The 17,984-nt window shown below is 50.1% G+C and overlaps 1 protein-coding gene and 1 long non-coding RNA gene across 5 annotated transcripts in view; both read left to right on the top strand.

Annotated features, from left to right (window-relative positions):
• Positions 1 to 4,153, top strand: part of GAPVD1 (GTPase activating protein and VPS9 domains 1) — a 31,655-nt gene extending 27,502 nt beyond the window's left edge. For all 4 annotated transcript variants that reach the window (XM_064171658.1, XM_064171657.1, XM_064171656.1 and 1 more), the window contains one exon: positions 285 to 4,153. In XM_064171658.1, coding sequence (XP_064027728.1) covers positions 285 to 425 — 141 coding nt within the window. In that variant the 3' untranslated portion in view covers positions 426 to 4,153. The remainder of the gene's footprint in view (positions 1 to 284) is intronic.
• Positions 4,154 to 15,213: 11,060 nt separating this feature from the next.
• On the top strand, positions 15,214 to 16,460 carry LOC135190163 (uncharacterized). Its single transcript, XR_010308436.1, has 2 exons — positions 15,214 to 15,423; positions 15,821 to 16,460. It is a non-coding gene; the product is annotated as an uncharacterized LOC135190163 (long non-coding RNA).
• Positions 16,461 to 17,984: the final 1,524 nt, after the last annotated feature.

Below are 17,984 nucleotides of genomic sequence, written 5' to 3'. Positions count from 1 at the left end.
CCACCTGCTGAAATCCTTGATGACTGTCATAGATTCTTTCTCTTGGCCTGCCAGTCATCTTTCCTTGTTTAGAAATTGTTCCTTTCATGATGTCTGATGCCTTCTGAGTGTGTGAAATGGTAGTGGTCTGGCTAAACAGTCACTGCCCTACAGATCTACAGATTCATCACATAATCCCATGATTGTGAGGATCAGTGCACAAACAGAACTGTATTTCTATATCTGTAATGTCTCGTGTTCAGCTTTACAAACAAACCATTGGTATCTCTTTCTTTAACCCCCAGGCAAATCCACCTTGCTTGCTGTCCACTGTTCAGTACATCAGTAGTTTCTATGCCAACTGTTTGTCTGGAGAAGAGTCGTACTGGTGGATGCAGTTCACAGCAGCAGTTGAATTCATCAAAACTATCGACGATCGCAAGTAACTCACACAGCACATGTACGGGCAGATTGTTAGCAGAGTGTCAAAGAATGTACAACAGCTGCAAAAGCTGAAGAAGAGACTTTCCGTGTATAATACTGTACAGAATTGAGGCATTTTAAAACACACCTTTACTAATCAAATTAATTTAACAGATTTTCCTCTTCTCTTTTGGTTGCGTTTTTCTCCCCTGTAGATACTGGCACTGCGAAAGGGACCACAGTTTTCAGGTATTTTGGAATCTCAAAACACACAGGAAATTCTTCATACTTTTTCCACCACTCCCCTTCCTAAATTCTTACTCACGTGAATAATTCACTTTGTTTAATTTCTAACAGAAAACTGAAACAAGAAGAATCAGGGCAACCACTTAGTATACTTTCTAGCTTAATACACCTTTTATTAATAAAACACCAGCCACACTGAAAGTAGCTGACATTAGTTCTCAGTTATATTTCACCTAAATTCAAAATCTTGAGAGGACAGTGTAAATATTCTATAACTATATTTAATGCACTGCAGTTATCTTTGGACTCACTATTCTTTGGATAAACAAGCAGAAGCCTCTCTGACCTCTAACAGGTTGTGACATACTGTGTTCTGGTAATGAAAGGACTTCCTTGAAAGGCTAAGATTTAAAAAGGGCAAACTGAACTATTTATTAAAATGTAATTAAAGATGACTGAAATTTCTAAAACTGGAATTTATAATAGCAGGGCTTGTTAGATAGCTAAACACTTTTTGGCTTAGGGCATTAGGGTGTTTGGGGGATTTGGATATATGGAGGAGAGGGACTGTAAGTTACGATAGATAAGTCTAATATAAAAAAAGGAGAAATAAAATACCTTACTGTAATATTTTTTCTGAGATATTGTGTATACTGTACAAACCCCAAACAGAGATCCTTAACAGAACCTTGGACTGTAATATATATTTTGATTAGTGACATTAAATACATATGCCAGGGGTTTCAGTGAATGTTTTTACTAAATGTTCTCTGTGTTGTCTGCTATGCAGCAGTGCGAGTTTTACTGTTCATATAAAATGTTTTAAAAGATGATACTGTTCTTTATGAAGCATATCATAACATCAGTTCAGGGTGTTTTATAGATCTCTCACCCCACCTTCCCCTTAAACTGATAATTAGCAATCTAAAGAAGTTTTTATGCACAATACCACCTGGATTTTTCATGAGTGAGATGGTCTGAGCAATGGCCAGTGGTTGTAACCTGCACATAAGCACTCGCTGTTCTTTTTTAGCTGGAGTTGCAGCAAAAAGGGACAGTGAGCAGTGAACTTTTTCATGTCAGTATTATTTCTTGCTCTTCCCAGAGAGTTCATTGCACTTCTTACAGAGGGATGTGTTAAGACTTGGTGTCTGCGAGTGGTGAAGGAAACAGAATATTTCTATTTTTCTTTCCAAATCAGATTTTTTGTGGGTTTGGTGTTTTCTGTTGTTGTTGGTTGGTTGTTGGTTTTTTTGTTTGTTTGTTTGTTTGTTTTAAAACCCATAAGTAACTAATACTTGGGAAAATAATTTGAATTGAAATCTGAGCAATTTCTGTCAAATATCAGGTGCTTGATTTGGCTGTGCTACTTGTCAAGGCATAAAGAAATTGACCTTCTGGGACACCAATACATAATTCAGTATAGCATTTTTGCCAAACTCATCACAGGTGAGAGGGTGACTTTTTTTCTTTTGTTTATAGTCTTTCTCCTCTCTTAGAGACTTGATTGTTTGGAGGAGCAATACTCAGTCAAAACAAAACTGTTCTGATCTGCCTTACTGTGGTAACTCAGTCTGTGTAACATTGCAATATTCCAGTTATTTAGCCTTGATGGGTATTTGGTGCTGAACACCTAACTTCATATTGCAACACAGCCCTGACCAATAACACTCAGCAGTGAAGCACAAATATGCCCTTGAAGATATGGCCAGATCATATCTAAAAGCAATATAAAATTATTTATACTGAAGTGTCCTGTAATATTAAGTTATTACTTGAATGTCTGAGATGTTAAGACCGATGTATGAAAATTGTTTAAGTCCTGCAGTTTGGCTTTTAGTCGAGGAGAGCATTGTACAACATGTAGTGAAGGCACAAAGACACTCAAGCTGGTGCTCACCCTGTGCCCTGCTTCTGTTGGCAGACTTGGCAGGCAGGATTTAATCAGCACCGTCAGGTCCTTCAGCTTTGCTCTCCTGTATGGAAGCAGCAAGAACCATTTCCTTCACATTTTTATCACTTTGTTTTGCTGTGTAGAAGAATACTTAAAAGAACTGGAGTCTTTTTTAATTACTATTTAGTTATTTTTAAAGCAGTAAACGTTTCAATGAGCCCCAGATGAGCTAAGAGTCTTCATAGTGAGATGGTCCTTTGCTTCTTTTTATCAACCTACTCTGAAAGTCCTTCATATAGTCTTGGTAGGTGTAGTTAGTGAATGAGACTTTCCAAAGAATTAAAAAACCTCCTGTAATGTCCTCTTGCTAGTTTCTCCTGGTGTCCAGTAATGTTTTGTTTTAAAATGATAAATTTCATGTATAGGAAGTGATGTCGTTAGGTTTTGGTGTGCAATAGTAAAGGTGAAAAGACAGTGCATAAAGGACCAAAAGTAACAGAACTGCTGCCAAAAGGTGCCAGCCACCATGTACCTGTTGCTGTGAACTTGGTGCTTTCTGTTAATTGAATTACTTCAGCCACTGAAGGATGAATGGAACATTTTGGGGAAAGAGGGAGTGGGGAGAGGATGTTGGTAGCAGATTGGAGTCGTGGACTTCAGGCTTAGTTGTCGACTTCAGCACTGGCTGTTGGCATGTCTGGAGGAGCTGCCACATTAAATGATGGCATGGCTGTGCCTGTTGATATTATAGAGGTGGTGTTTGCCTTTTTTGGATAGAGAAGTGAAAGGAAAGGACTGGAGGGTTTATCCCTAGGAAGATTCCTTTTTTGCTTCTAACCCTAAGTGAGGTTTCTCTTTAAAGCTTTTTAAAATCTCCTTTAAAGAGAGTTGGAATGTGTATGGCCTATTAAGTATTTGAGTTTAAAAGTTCTTGTTTTGAAAACCTTATACTACCAAATGCTGAATGTAACTGCCATAAATTTCAGGAAAAAAAGCCACGTACACGATCCTGTTGCTGTAGGTGAGTCTCTGGAGAGAGCAGTGTTGGCTTGTACTGCTTGGAAATTTTAGTGTTGTGTTAAGCCGAACTCTCATGGAAGCTGGAGAACTTGCTGCCATGTTAGTGCTGAGTGGTGTGAGGGGAAGGGGCAGGGCAGGAGCAGCAGGAGGAGACCAGCCTGTTGGGCAGCAGTGCTCCGGGAGAGTGGGGTGTGTGGGTTTGGTTTGAGTGTAACTTGTGTGGCTGTGCTGCCGTGCAGACTGTGCAGCCCTCGACCAGCAGCTTGATGGGAGAGCTGGAGCAGCAGGAAAATGGTAAATAAGGAGGGGGAAGAGTGCTCCTGTTTGGGTAACAGCTGGTGACTTGGTTGAGCCTGTACTACTTGAGAAATTAATCTCTGCTGAGTTAGTAGTGTGTGTTCTGTACCTTTTAATTGTGCTTTACCTCTATTTAAAAGCTTTGTACTGCCTCTCCTCTTTGAAACTGGTAAAGCCTTTATAAACCTAAATTAATGAGCTTGCACAATCTTGTATACAGGAACCCCATCTTGTCTCTAACGTGATGATTAATGTATTATTCTGTAAAAACTGATTAAAAGGAGAGCAGTTTAACCACCTGGGTATCATGTGTTTGCCTCATGCTGGAGATGCCATTGCCGCTGTGAACAGCTCACCACTAACTTCGGATGGTTTCCCCGACTGGCATCGCTGCTGTCTTTCATCCTCAGACCTCCCTTCACATGTGCAGCTCACAGGCAGCAGACAGAAACAAAGTCGAGTTAATGGAAGAGGTTACTCCACAGAGCTTTTTAGTTGCTCAAGGGGAAAGAATGTAGAAAAGTCGACTCTCAAATGCCGTCATGCCTCCGCCCCGCTCCCGACTCTTCACCCAACCACCCTGTATGGCGGGAGCGGGGCGGAAGCACGACGGCAGTGGTGTGGTCCCTGCAGTGTTATTGACCTTGATTCTCTCTCATTTGCATCCAGCATTTTTCATCCTCTGGAATATGGTGTTTGGGGACCTTTCCATCATTAAGTGGATTTACAGCAATTTCCTTATGTGTTTTCTCCAAGGGATTCTGTTATGAGAGGCACATTAAATCTCCATTAATACCTCATTATCCGACTGATAAGATTACCATGATAATGAGGCAGAAATTCTAATTGTTTCACTTCTTATTGTGCCTTTCATTAAATCATATACCTGGGAAGTTGCTGTTGGATAGGGGAGCTCCAGTCTGCAGACCTCGGGGCAGTGAACTCATCTATCTGCACCATGGTTCCCATCCCCTGGTGCTGGAGGGATGCTGGGACACAGTGGCCTTTCCTCCTGGGCTCCTGCACCTCCTGCTGTGGCCTCTCCTCTGTGGCCATGCTAACTGAGAGGACGTTCAGGGGCCCAAGGTCTTTGGTAAAGTTTGGGGAGCATGTTTTTTGGGAAAACATGTTTTAGGAGGCTCCTCATGCTCCGGTTTTATACAGCCAGTTGCTCCTGAGGGCATTTAAGCACAGGGATGTGCAGATTCCTTCAGAGCTGTTACAGCCCATCAGGTCAATGATCCATGAACTGAAAAGTCTCTAAGCAGGAGCAATTATTGTCTATCATGTGTCAAAGGCACCCGTATTGACCCCGATAGATGGAGCCATTATGGCCTGTTGAGTCAACGATCCATGAACAGGGAGTCTCTGGGAGCAGAGGTCTCACACACCACCCTCATGTCAGTTGCTGCAGGGCCAAGGGATGTGTAAGATGCTGGGACAGGGACACGCTAGGAGAGTGGAACAGCATGGATGCTTCCACTTGCTGTGTCCTGCCCTCGCCACCCTGTTGGGCACTGTGGGCAGCCTGGAGTTGTTCTTGTGAGGGCGCAAGAACCCCGATGGGCCCTGAGGTTCTCCAGGGGTTGATCTACATCCACACCAGCCCCCTGACTCCTGTACTTTTGATTGCTTGTTGCCAGCACAACCTGAATCCTGGCTCCAGGAGAGGTAACACCTTCGTAGTGTCATGTTGGTCACATGCTACCAGTAAGAGTCCCTGCCTTGTCCTGACTGGTAACCCATGGCCAGCCTCATTGGGAAATGCCACGGGGGCCTTGCTTGGTACCAGATTAGATTCACGAGCTCCTTAGAGGGAGACTTAAGCTGTCCTTGTGAACAGCTCCATTCTTTGGGCTCTGCTTATGACTAGGTAGCACATTTGGCCCATGGTGAATGGCATCTCTTGTCCTGTGAGTCAGGGCATCGCTGGGACAACCACAAAACCCCCTGCTTTTGGCATGGCAGTGATGCTGGGCACGGAGCCCAGAGTGCTGTGCTGCCCTGATGGGAGATGGAGCAGGAGGCCTGGCACCTTTCCCCCTGTGTGGGCTCCTCCCATCCAGATCTGCAGCAGAAAATAACATTTTCCTGCACAAGTGGACTTCATTAGACTCCTCCTGTGCTAAAGAGGCAACGTCTCCATAGAAACTGGCACATTTGGAGGGCAGGAGGTGCTGGAGGATGTGAGACAAAGACTGAGCTAGATCCTGGGCAAAACCCATGCACTCCCTGCCACATGGTACTCCTTGGCCTGGAGCAAAAGTGGTGCCACAGCAGATTCCACTGGCATCTATGCTGACACCTCCAGCCCCACGAGGATCTTGATACAGCTTTGCTGCGGCATTGACCATGATGCCTCTGGGAGCAACCCCTGCCCACATGAAGGTGGAGACATGGCTGCTGTGGAGGTGAGTGACTTTTGGCACCAGCCTGCGGAGCAGGAACCATCTAGGCAGCCGTGGACAGGGGTGCAGGTCAGTTCAACCGTGCTGCAGCACCTGGGCCGGGCAGGTGTGTGTCCCACATCGAATGCCTTGCCCGCTGCTGCCCACCACTGCCAGCCCTACCCGGCAGCACAGCCACTTAACCACCTCGCCAGCAGAGTCGCTGGGCTGGGGTTAATCAACATTCATTCATGTTTCCAAGTGTAAATTGAGCATTTGTTTAATTATGTGTAAGTAGCAATACATTCTGGCCATTATCTAAATCACTATTTTATTTCCTGGATGTGGTTTCATAATGCTGGGTTTGTGCTCCAGCCTCTGCATCATTAACAGAGAAGAGTTAATGAATATAAAAGCGTAAAGGCTAATTACACTTTAATTTACAATCATGGTCTCATTTTGGGACCACATGAAATCTGTTTTGAAAACAATTTGAAAAAAAAAAAAAAGAGCCCAGTGAAGGTCTGGTGAGCAGAAAGGTTTTGGCACAAAGCGAATGGTGCCAGTGGCCACCAGGCCCATTGCAGTGCAGCTGCTCTGAGCTGGCAGGGCCTGGGCTTCCTGTGGCTCCTGGGAGGGAGCCTGGTGGGTCCCTTGCTGCTCTTGCAGCTGCAGTGACCCAGACTGGCAGAGGGATCCTGCTGGGGCAGTGGTGCTGAGGGATGTAAATTGGAGCCCGAGCAGGGAGCACAGTTCACCTGAAAGAGACAAAGATTTATTGGGCTGCAGATGTTGAAAGCAAAATTCAGCAGGACTGCTGAGGTGAGCACTCTGCAGTATTTACAGTTACTGGGGTTCTAATGATGCTTTCCAGGGAGTGGGGCTGCCTGGGAGCAGGTACCCAGTGCCTGGTCATTACAGGGGGCCTGCCTCTGAAACTGGAGCTTGCAGCAGGACAGCTGCTGGGGAGCGGTTTCAGACTGCATTTCTGCTGTGCTGTCACAGGAGGATCGTTTGATAACCTATAGTGTTGTGTTTGGTGTCTTGGAAATTCCTGGCAGGCTGTGGCATGGCAACCCCCACCAAGATCTGTCCCACATCAGCAGCAGCTGCCCACAGCAGAGACCAAGGCTTCACCTGAGGGGTCCTGGGACTCTGGGGACTTGTCCTTGCCCAGTGTGCAGCCCCCTGTGAGTGTTTGTCCCCAGAAGTGTGAGCAATGGCACCTACTGCAGGGCAATGAGCTTGTTGGGGTGGAGGAGACACCAGCCATGGCATCCTCTGCCTGGCAGCCACTGGTGGCTGGTCCAGAGAAGAGCAAAGCACCTGCTGAGCTGCTGCTTGGCTTTGACTCCCAGGGCCAGCAGATATGACTACAGCTGGTTCAGCTTTTACTCAAAGAGCTCTGGCTGCAAGCTCATACAGCACAGTCAGTTCTGCTGCCCTCCACACCCACTGCCTGTCCCCTCTCTGGCCAGGTTTTGGGGCAAAAAGTCCCCAGCTGGTGTCCTGCCACGTCACTGGCACAGGCAGATGGTGGGATGGGTGCCAGCACTGCCCTGACTGTCACAGCTGATGGGTCCAGGCCACAGCAGGAGGCATTCTCTCTAGCATGGCGTTGCCCTCCTGGCTCTGGCTGTGGGTGACAGGTGGGGCTTTGGGGCTGGGGTGTTGGCTGGTGTGGTGAGAGAGCAGGGCCTGGAGCACGTAGTGTGTGTGCTCACACGTGTGCTCCTTTGCTTGGTGGTGGGCGAGTCCCTGTTTGTATTGCCTTTATTGTTCTGATTCCCTCAAAAATGAAATAAAAGCCAAGTGCTGACTGCAGGAGGGAGCAGTGGCCTCGGAGCGAGAGGCTCATTCTCTCTGCTGGGCTGGCTGGCTGCAGCCAGCAGAGGAAATAAATCTCCCCGAGAAAACCACTTTGCTCACACAATTTCAATCCAACAGGGCATAGTGGCATCGCTCACTTCTTGTTTTATTTAGCTGATAATCTTTTATTGGGCCAGTTGTGCCCTGGGGAAGTGCAATGCCTTTACCAGGCTGCCATGGGCACTTGGAGCTGGGAGCTCGCTGAGCCATGCCAGGTGGGCAGTGATGCCCAGCAGTAAATCCTCTGCTGGGGGCTGAGCTCCAGCAGTGCCTCGGCTGTGCAGAAATTAGTCTCCTGGGTAGGTGGGTCCCTTGAGCTCCTAATTTACAGAGATACTGAAGAACCCATAAGTTTGCTCCCCTTACCCACAGCTGGGGGTCAGGACATGTCCTTCTCTTGCCAGGTGTCTCTGAAGGTGGCTCATGGCCATCTGCTCAGCGGGGTTTAGAGGACTCAGCACTCACGGTGGCTCCAGGGCTCTGCAAATGCCTCTCCTGGTGATGGATGTGCTGAGCTCAGGACAGGGGAGGCTCTTCTACCAATGTACACCATCACAAGCAGCCCGTTGCACTCACTGTCTAGGAGGGTGCTGAGGCTCTAGTGTCACCCTCTGTCCCTTTGTGTGCATGTACTTAGCAGTGTGGGCATGTCCCTGCCCTGCTGCAGACAGCAGGAGACACTTCACCTTCCAGTCCTCCTACCCCTGCTAATGCAAGCACTGTGCCACAGCCAAGCCCTGTGCCTCCCTCAGACAAGTTTGTCATCAGCTTGTCACCAAGTGGCAAGGCCATGTCACTAATGAACACATCTAGCAGGCTGAGAGCCTGCAGCCACTAATTGAAAGCGTTCACAATTGGGAATTAATGTGGGTTTGGAGCCCTCCCTGCACTGATAAAGATTTGCCTTTCAAAAATTCACAGCTGCTAAAGGCAGCAGAGGAAGAGCAGACTCAGCGCCCTGGCACCAGGTCCTCATGGCACCGCTGCTCCCCAGTCACTGCTCTGGCCTCAGAGCTGCATCCCGAGTTCTCTGGGATGTCTGTGTCTCCACAGCTTCTTCTGCAGGGGCAGACTGGACAGCCTGGGCTATGTTTTTGTGACAGGCATCTCCCTGAAAGCTCAGCTAAATCCTGTTTGCTCATAATCAGATGATGTGCAGAAATGGTGTGCAAGAGGAGCCTCGAGGGATTCCTGGCTGTGCCATGCCCATCCCCTGGGTACAGGAGTCACTCTCACTGGCTAGGCAGCTGCTGGTGCCCATAGAGGCCACCCTCACACCCGGGTGCAATGAGCCTTCCAGCTCGCAGTTCCAGCAGAGGTGGCTGCTGCTCTTCTCAGCACAGGGCTGAGAGAAGTGGAGCTGCTGGGAGCTGCCGATTTTCCTTCTCATACATCACCCTAAGGAACGCAGCACCTGAACCTGCAGCTGAGGTAGTTGCTGGGGGCTGGTGGTAGCTTCAGCTGTTTTGAGAGGTGTTAGGTGTGATGTGCTGTGCCTTGGAAGCTCTTTGCAGCAGCACTGGTGAGCTTTCATGGAGGATGCGTGGCAGCTGTGGGCTGGGCAACTGAACCTTGGCCTCCCATTGTGGCTATTGCATCCCTGTGGAACCATATGGATCTGCTACTCACCGTGGGACAAGCAGCTGGGTTTTGATCAAGGCTGACCCATGTGTGTGTATGCAACACCTGAGAGTAGCCATGGGCCAGACATCCACTGCTAGGCAGCTGTAGGCTGGGTGCCCATTGCCTCCACCCCAGTGCTCAGGGCAGAGTGATGCTCCTGGCTGGCTTCAATGAGAAATGTTCTGATCCTTCCGTTTTTAGCATGTCCTCAGCACTAAACCTTTGCTGGTCCTTCTCTGGGATGCCTCCTGTTACCCTCCCCACATTAGTAACTCCTGTCCTGGCTGGCCACGTAGCTGCATCCTGGCCAAAATTCTTTGTGCAGGGGGCTGGGGTGGGGTCCCCTTGGCTCCTTCCTGCCCTGCTCTGCATCCCCCTTCAGGCAAAGGAGCAGCACTCCTGTGCTACTCAGGACAAGACTATGGTGACTCCCAGAACCCCACATTTCCATCCCTTGTGGAGCTCTGCTCTTCTCAGCTCCCCACAGCGCCAAGGTTGGGAGCCCCTTTGTGCAGGGCATAGTCTCAGCCTCCTGTAGCCTCTGCAGCCCTCCCTCGTCGGTGTTCCCACCTCCCCACTAATCCTTGTCATCCCAAATCTTATCAGAACTGATTTCATATTTACATCTAGATCATGGATGAAAATGTTGAACATCATCATTCGATGATGATTCCCCATTGACATCTACTTTCTGAGGCCTGTCAGTCAGCCAGTTCTTAATCCTTTTAATGTCTGCTCTATTGATATTATAGAGAGCTAATTTTTTAATCAAAACGTCATGTACTATTAAATCAAGTGCCTCACAGAAGCTTAAGCACACCACTGCTTCTCAGTTACTTTTATTAGTCAAACTTTCAAATTAAAAGAATGAAATCAAATTTTTTGACAACCCTCCCTCCAAAAACCCAGCACGGAGTAAGCCTCCCTCGCTACTGACCTTCAGCTCCTCTGTTGCTACCTCGGGATGGACACTGGCTGGAGCAGTGACCCACGGCTGGTGCAGGGCTCAGGGAACGTGGGGGTGCCAGGCTGGCCACCGTGTGGAGCCACTGCCAGGGGCCAGGAGGCAAATCTGGGCCACTTCACAGTTAAAGTCTTGGTGGGAAAATGGGAATTTTCCTCCTGTGCTGGCTGCAGCCTCTGACCTGAAAACCCCCGCCCCAGCCTCCCCGGATGCAGAGCAAGAGCAGGCGTGCAAATGCGATATGACAGCCCAAGACACACCAATATGGTTACCAGCTGTCCGGCCGCCACTGGGCCCTACTGGTTGGGAAGGCGATGCCCCAGCCACAGATGCATTTCAGGGGGAGGAGGGAGGGCTCGAGCAGGGCCAAGCACAGGCACGTACGTGCAGGCAGGCACACGCTGCCCAGCACCATGGCACTGGCACCAGCACCACCGCCCACCAGACCCACTGGTATCACCCTGGATGGATCCCAGGGTGCAGTCTGCCTGACACCAGAATTACCCCATGATACCTAGCCTGCCTGCAGCTGGGCTCTGAGGAGCCCTGCCCAGAGCCACCAAGTGAACTGAGGCTGCAGTGACACCGGCCATTGCTCCCTGCCCAGAGTGCCCCTGTGGCTGCCGCCCGTGACCTGCGAGGTGGCTTTGCCAGTTCTCTGCCCTCCAGAGCAAGCAACTCTTGGTAAATCTAAATTAATAAGGCTGCACAGCTATAGACAGAGGAACACGTGCTGGAGCTTGTCTTTGTCGATCAATGCATTATATCATCCCACAAAGCTGATTAAAAAGCAGAGCAGTTCATCTCACCAGGTTCCACATCTCACCGTTACAAATGCCATACGATGGTCACTGGTTGTCAGTGCAGACAGAGAACATGCAAGCTGATCACTGGTGTAGTTTAGAATTAATTATTGGAGCATTGCTGCAGAGGACACTGAGGAGGGGGTGGCTGCTGATTAGCTATTTATTATCTCTAAAATACCAGAGAGTGATGTGGAAGGGAAGGTTTTTGTGTCTGGCATTGCTCGTGCCCAAGTATCTCTGCTGGCAGAGGGGTCCTGGCTTGGATGTGAGGCACCAGTGGGACCTATTGCCAGCACTGGCTCCACATGTATGTCCCCAGTACAGCTGTGTGGGCAGAGGGAGGGTCATCCGGGTGCCTGCTCATGGTCCTTGGGACAGCTGAGCAAAGGGCTGGGGCCATCAGGCATGGAGGAACATCTCATGGAATGGCAGAATCATAGAATCAGTTGGAAAACACCTTTAAGGTCATCACTGCAACACCACCACTGCCATTAAACCATGTCCCAAAGTGCCATGTGCACATATTTCTTGAACACCTCCAGGGATGCTGACTCCACCACCTCCTGAAGCAGCCTGTTCCAAAGCCTGACCACTCTTGCAGTTAGAATTTTTTCCTAATAGCCAATTAAAAACCTTCCTGGCTTAGCAAGTGTCTATCCTGTGACACAGGTGCCAATAGGGAGGGGGGAGCCAGCACATCCCCATGGCAGGGAGTTTGCTGCCTATTCCTCCTGTCAAGTTTAGCCCATGCCATGGAAAATAGCTGCCCACACTTCCTTCACACCCTACCCCTCCTGTCCCCACTGCCAGGGCATTCATCAAACTGAGTGAACTGGGCAGGATGACACACCTCATCACACCAGCAGCCAGCAGAGTGGGAATCTGTGTTAGGAGAGCATAAGCCAATAATAATAATAATAATAACCAGCACTTTACCTCAACCCTGACAGCAACAGCAAAGTCCTGGCTGGGTGAGTGATGTCATAATTGTGACACTGGCAGCTGCCTGTGCCAGCACAGCTCCCCGAGACCTGAGGGCTCCCATTCCCCCTATTTCGGCTGCATCCCCCCAGGCACCCCATTGTCCATAGGGAAGCTGCAATGAACAGATGTCTCTGCCCCAGCTCTGGACATGGGCATGTTGGTCCCTCAGGCTAAACAGTGACCTGGTTGTTGATGCCAGCTGCTTGGAGAGCCCGTGGCTGAATGATGCTCTGCTGCAAGGCCCTTGCCTGGCAGTCCTGCCCGCAGCTGCTGAGGGACTGCAAGCCCCTGGCTAGGGTGATTTGCCCCAGCCAGAGAAGGTCTCAGTTCCTCAATGGCTATGGGCAGGGCTGCAATGAAGAGTTCTCTGCTCAGCCTTGGCCACCACGCCTGCTCTTCCCATGGCTTGCATCATTTTATCACCCGGAGCAGGGAAAATGCAGAAAATTCTTCAAGAGAATTAGAAACCTCAACCTCAAAGTCCCATTAAGAAAGAACAAACATTGTCAAGTAATTGGATTAGGGCTTTATCAGATCTTCCCAGTCGATCAGCCTGTTCCTCGGTGGGGGGGATGTCTTATCATGGGGATTTAACTTTTATTGACTAATAATGATGCTTTGGAAAGAAAGAAGCAGGGCCCTGTGCCAAGGGGAAGTGTCGTAGCCTTGGGAAGCCACCAGCTCAGCCTTTCTTTGTTTATTTCCATCGCAGGCTTTAGCACAGGGATGAGTTTGATACCCCCCTGGCAACAAAGTGATGAGAAGCACCAAACTGGGATGCAAATGGCTCCAATCCCCATTCCCCAAATGATGTGTCAGGTGCATGGGGCTAGGAGAGAGATAGATGCCTTAGAGAAGGGACATCATCTCCAAAGGGACCTGCAGAGCTTTTTCTTCTTTTTTTTTAACCTAATTCCCCAAAATCTTTGAGTTGATACTGGGGGGGGGAAGAGAGATTCTTATTAAACCCAAGCATTCAGAACCATCATGCCATGAATATGCAAGTGTCTGATAGTGAGGGCACAGCAAGGGGAGAAGGAAGGACAGTCACATGTAGTCTGCCACATGCCCAGCTGGTCCACTTGCTCCTGGACTCTAGGCCACTGGGGGCTATTTACCACTGGTTGCTACTCCATGCAGCCCCTCTCCCTCTTTCCAGTAAGGAATTTTTACCCCACACATGCAGACTAATCTCCTACAAGAGTCACAACTTCGAGAACCCTGAAATGTGATTCTCTGCTAAACAGACATGAAATTCCCAAATGAATTTAACACAGAAAAAGGAACCTCTCAGGAACCCAGAGGCTGATATTTCATAACACAGACACTTTTTAACGTTTGAAAAAGAATTACCATGGAAACATTCCTTATTTGCTCCCATGGAGTTCATGCCTGCATGGCACAGGGCAGGAAAGGCCACTGCTGAGTCCTGCATGGAGCTGCTGCCTGGACCAGCATGGAGGATTTGGGGACTTTTTTCTCCAGAATTAAGAAGCTTCACCCCAAAGGAGCAGTCTGACCCCTCTCATTAAGGCAAAATCCTGTAACTTAACCAACTCCTGTATGTCAGCTGGCCCCAGCTAGTCTCTATGGGTGGGAGGTGCTGAACCCACCCCACTGTGCCCACCCTCCATTCACTGTACAAACTTCTGGGGGCTCTGAAGATGTGACGGTGGTGACCTCTCACCCACCAGTCGAGGGTCTGCCAGCAGCATCGGCAGGCGAGCCGGGGCTGCAGACACCGTGGGCCACTCTGTGTGAAGGGATGGGGGCCTGCTCTGTGGGTAGGGGCGAGCACGGGGAGGGTGCTGCAGCGCACCAGCACCACAGCCCTAATGTCTCCTGAGCCGCTGGGACAGAGCACGGCGAGAGCCGCGTCCTGGCGGAGGGGTGCCGGGGCTGGGAGCTCAGCAGGTCCCGGGCTGGGGGCACGGGGACAGGGCTGCGGCGGTGAGGGGAGGGCGGCGGAGGCTGTGCAGGCGGAGCGGCGCCGGACGGCTGCTGTCAGCCGCCTGAAGATGGCACACGAAGAGTGGGAACGGCGCCGCAGAACAAAGGCGCCGCAGCCCGCACCCTGGCCTGGGCTCTACCCCGCAGCCCCATCCCGGGCTCCACCTCTCAGCCCCATCCTGCAGCCCCGTCCCGCAGCCGCATCCCGCAGTCACCCGAACCAGGTCCCTGGAACACTCCGTGTTTCCATCGGAATAGCCTGGCAGGAGGTTGCCCACTCCTCACCGCGCCCTGCTGCTCATCCCCATCACCTGTCTGTAGCTCACTCCAGACACCTGAGCATCTCCTGCCCAAGCTGCCTCCGTCCCATTCCCTCCCTTGCCCAGGAGAAGACCTGCTCTTCCCCTTGGACAAGATTTTCACGATGCCACTGCCATCCCAGCAATAACCAGAAATGCAGGGCAGTGAGGGTGGCAGGATGGAGGTCCTGGGACACTGTTATGGAGGCAGGGAATTAATGTGGCTGAGCCAGGAATATATATAAAAATAGAATGCTTTTATATTCTTGAAACCCATCCCCAAAACTATATACATAAATCAATTTAGTTTTAATTAGCAGATTCAGTTTGAGAAGATCTGACAAGGATACCATAGACAAATTTGATTATTTCAGAAGTCAGGAGATGGAAAAGGCTAAAGCTACTAAACATAGCTTTCGCACTGTTTTAATCAGGCTGAGCCGAAAGCTCACTCACAGGTGAGTTAGGCTGTCTGAGAGAAAGGGCGGTCCAGGTGCTTGTCCCCTCGCTCTCTTTCGAAAGACATCCGAGGCTCATTAGGCCTATTGAGCTTGCACAAAGGGACCAGCTGTGCAAAGCAGGGACGGTCCTGCCCCTCAGGAGCTTGTCCTTCCGAGTGCCAGGGGACTCTCTCTACAGAAACTATGCAGGCGGGGGAGAACTCTAAGGCAGGGACCCCAAGGTCCCTTGCTAGACAGAGTTGAGCTACCACTGCCTAGGCTCGCAGACCACAGCCAATGCCCAGCCCGGCTGCAGCGCGGGGGGAGATTTTCACGCCTTTCCGCTCCCGTTCAAACCACGGAGGGAGAGGAGTTTTGGTGTACCCAGGACTCCAGGACAGACACTCCCAGCCTGGGGCAGTGCAGGGCAGTGGGACCCGCTGTGAACACTCCAGTGCAGGGCTCCCTGGTGCTGTTCTGTGTGTCTCTGGGGACCATGTACCGCTGGCACGTGTCAGTCACAGCTTGGGAGGTGACAGGGCTGATGTTACATGTCACAACACCACGTGTCTGCGGGGACTTGGGGTTTGGGTTTTTTAGTGTTGTTTTTTTCTTTTTTTTCTTTTTATTATGTTTCAGCACATCTCTCCCTGTGACACTGGGTGTGGGACGGCAGAATGCCGCAGCACCACGGACATGATGGCCACAGGAGGAGGTGACACAGACACACCGAGCCCTTCTGTGCTAGCTATGATCCTAGAGGGGGTCCTGGGTCCTCTTTGCTTGCGGGATGCCATGACTGAAATACAGCCCAAATTCATTATTGAGGTGCAGGGCTCCCTGGACACCCAGCCTGTCTTCCTGCCCATACTACTACAGTACATTCTGCTGCCAGGCTCAGATCCACTGTGTGCCTTCCACCCTGTGTTGGAGAGACCGTGCCTGCGTTCCTGGGGGAGCAGGACTGGGGCCGCAGGAGGTGCCCGTCCTGCTAATTAGAGTGTGCTGAGGAGGAACTCACTCAGCTCTGTCTGGCTTGACATTAAGACCTAAATTTGCTGTAAAACCAAATGGATACGCACACCCACATCTATAAGGCTTTTAGTTCAGCAACAAGTGAATCCATCAAAGCTCAGCACCTAATTTAATAGCAATAATGAAAGGTGTGCGTCACTATTAATTTAAGCACTCCAACATTAGCCTTGCACTTAGAAACCAGCAAGGCAAAGCTATTTACAAATGAATGTACCAGGGCAATAAATTGAAAGTACTGGTTTGACCTGCGGTGGCTGCTTTCTTCATTTATACATAGATATATTTCTATAGATGCATTTATTCCCATCTCTTTAGCAAGGCCTCCCTAATTAAGTTGAAGTGGCAGTGAAAGTGTGGCAGTAAGTGTAGAAAGAAGCTGCTAAAAACATATTTAATTCATTATAAATAATCTTTGATACCATAAGGTTGGATAAAGGTTTGCAGCATGGGAGCAGGTTGCCAAGGAAGGCCAAGGAGATCGCCTGCATGCAGCGAGAGCATCTGCATGGCGCGGTTTAACCTCCTCGCACCGGGGCACAGAGGAGCACGGCTGGCTCCAGTTTGCATGAGGGGGAGTTGGGGGGCAGCGGCAGAAGCAGCAGCAGCAGCAGTGCTGGCTCCACAGGAGCACCCAGGAGCAAGGCAGGGTGAAGGTCCATGGGCATTGGGGTTCCAGCTCTGTGTCGCTGCGTGCCACACGTGCCCCCAGGGTAGTAATGCGCGTTAAGAGGAAGGTGTATGTCACCCACATTAAAGGAGTTTAATGTGCTCGGAGTCACATTATTGTACCCTTGTAGAATACATTATCTGTCATGCTGCCTTTACAGGCTGTCACCTCACAGAAAGGCTACAGTGTTCCTGGAAACCATTATCAGCCTCTAATGATATTATCAAAATTGGAGCGCGCAGTGTGGTGGGGGCCGGGAGGAGGCACCGCTGCGGCTGCTGCTTTCCTGGCCACAAGATGCATCTCCTGTACAACCTGCCAAGCACCACTGGAGCTGTGGGATGGGGCTGTGGCTCTACAGACCCTCTTCTGGGGATGAAGTTGAGTGTGTGCACATATAGAAGGGTGCAGAGACCCCCAGGCATATCTCCATGGCCCAGGAAGCCGTTTTTGAGGTGGGTGTTGGCTTCTTGGGCTGTAGCACCTGCAGTCTACCCCTGCCTTCAGAACACCCCTGATGACCCACTGGAAGGGTCCAACCTGTGGACACTGACTCCATTATGTCTTCCTATAGAACTGCTCTTTGCACAGTGACATCCCATGAGTGTAGCTGTGGCTGGCAAAGTGTGAGTGGCATCTGACTCAGCCCTAGCTGGGGACCCAGCAGTCACAGGAGGTGCTGCTGGAAGCTGTGCTGCCAGGAATTGCTCCCACATGGCCAGACTAATGGCTTGGCAGTTGATTGGCATGAAGCCAGCTGTGACTGCCCCAGGACATGCAGATCTGCTGAGCTCAGAGTGGCTCTGCTGCAGCCCCTACTATGCCAGCTTCTGCATGGCATCACTGCTACAGAGCAGCCATTGAACCGACCGGGGACCCAGAGGTGTGGCTGGCATATGGGAGCATCTATGCAAAGGGGATGAGGACAGAGAGACATGAGGGTGTGTGCTGGGGCAAGAACAAGGGTGTTGGCAGGGTGGTCAGGAAGGGGCTGCTCAACCTTTGTGCCATCACCCTGGTATGGGCTAGCTATGATGCTCAGGGTCTGAGGTGGCCTCACTGCAGTGACCCTTGCTGTGACTCTTGTCCCATGAGGCAGGA

This window comes from Pogoniulus pusillus, chromosome 35 (assembly GCF_015220805.1).
Source record: "Pogoniulus pusillus isolate bPogPus1 chromosome 35, bPogPus1.pri, whole genome shotgun sequence".
NCBI classification, from domain to species: Eukaryota; Metazoa; Chordata; class Aves; order Piciformes; family Lybiidae; genus Pogoniulus; species Pogoniulus pusillus.
The sequence above is the reverse complement of the archived record's forward strand: the minus strand, read 5'-3'. Positions and strand labels throughout refer to the sequence as shown.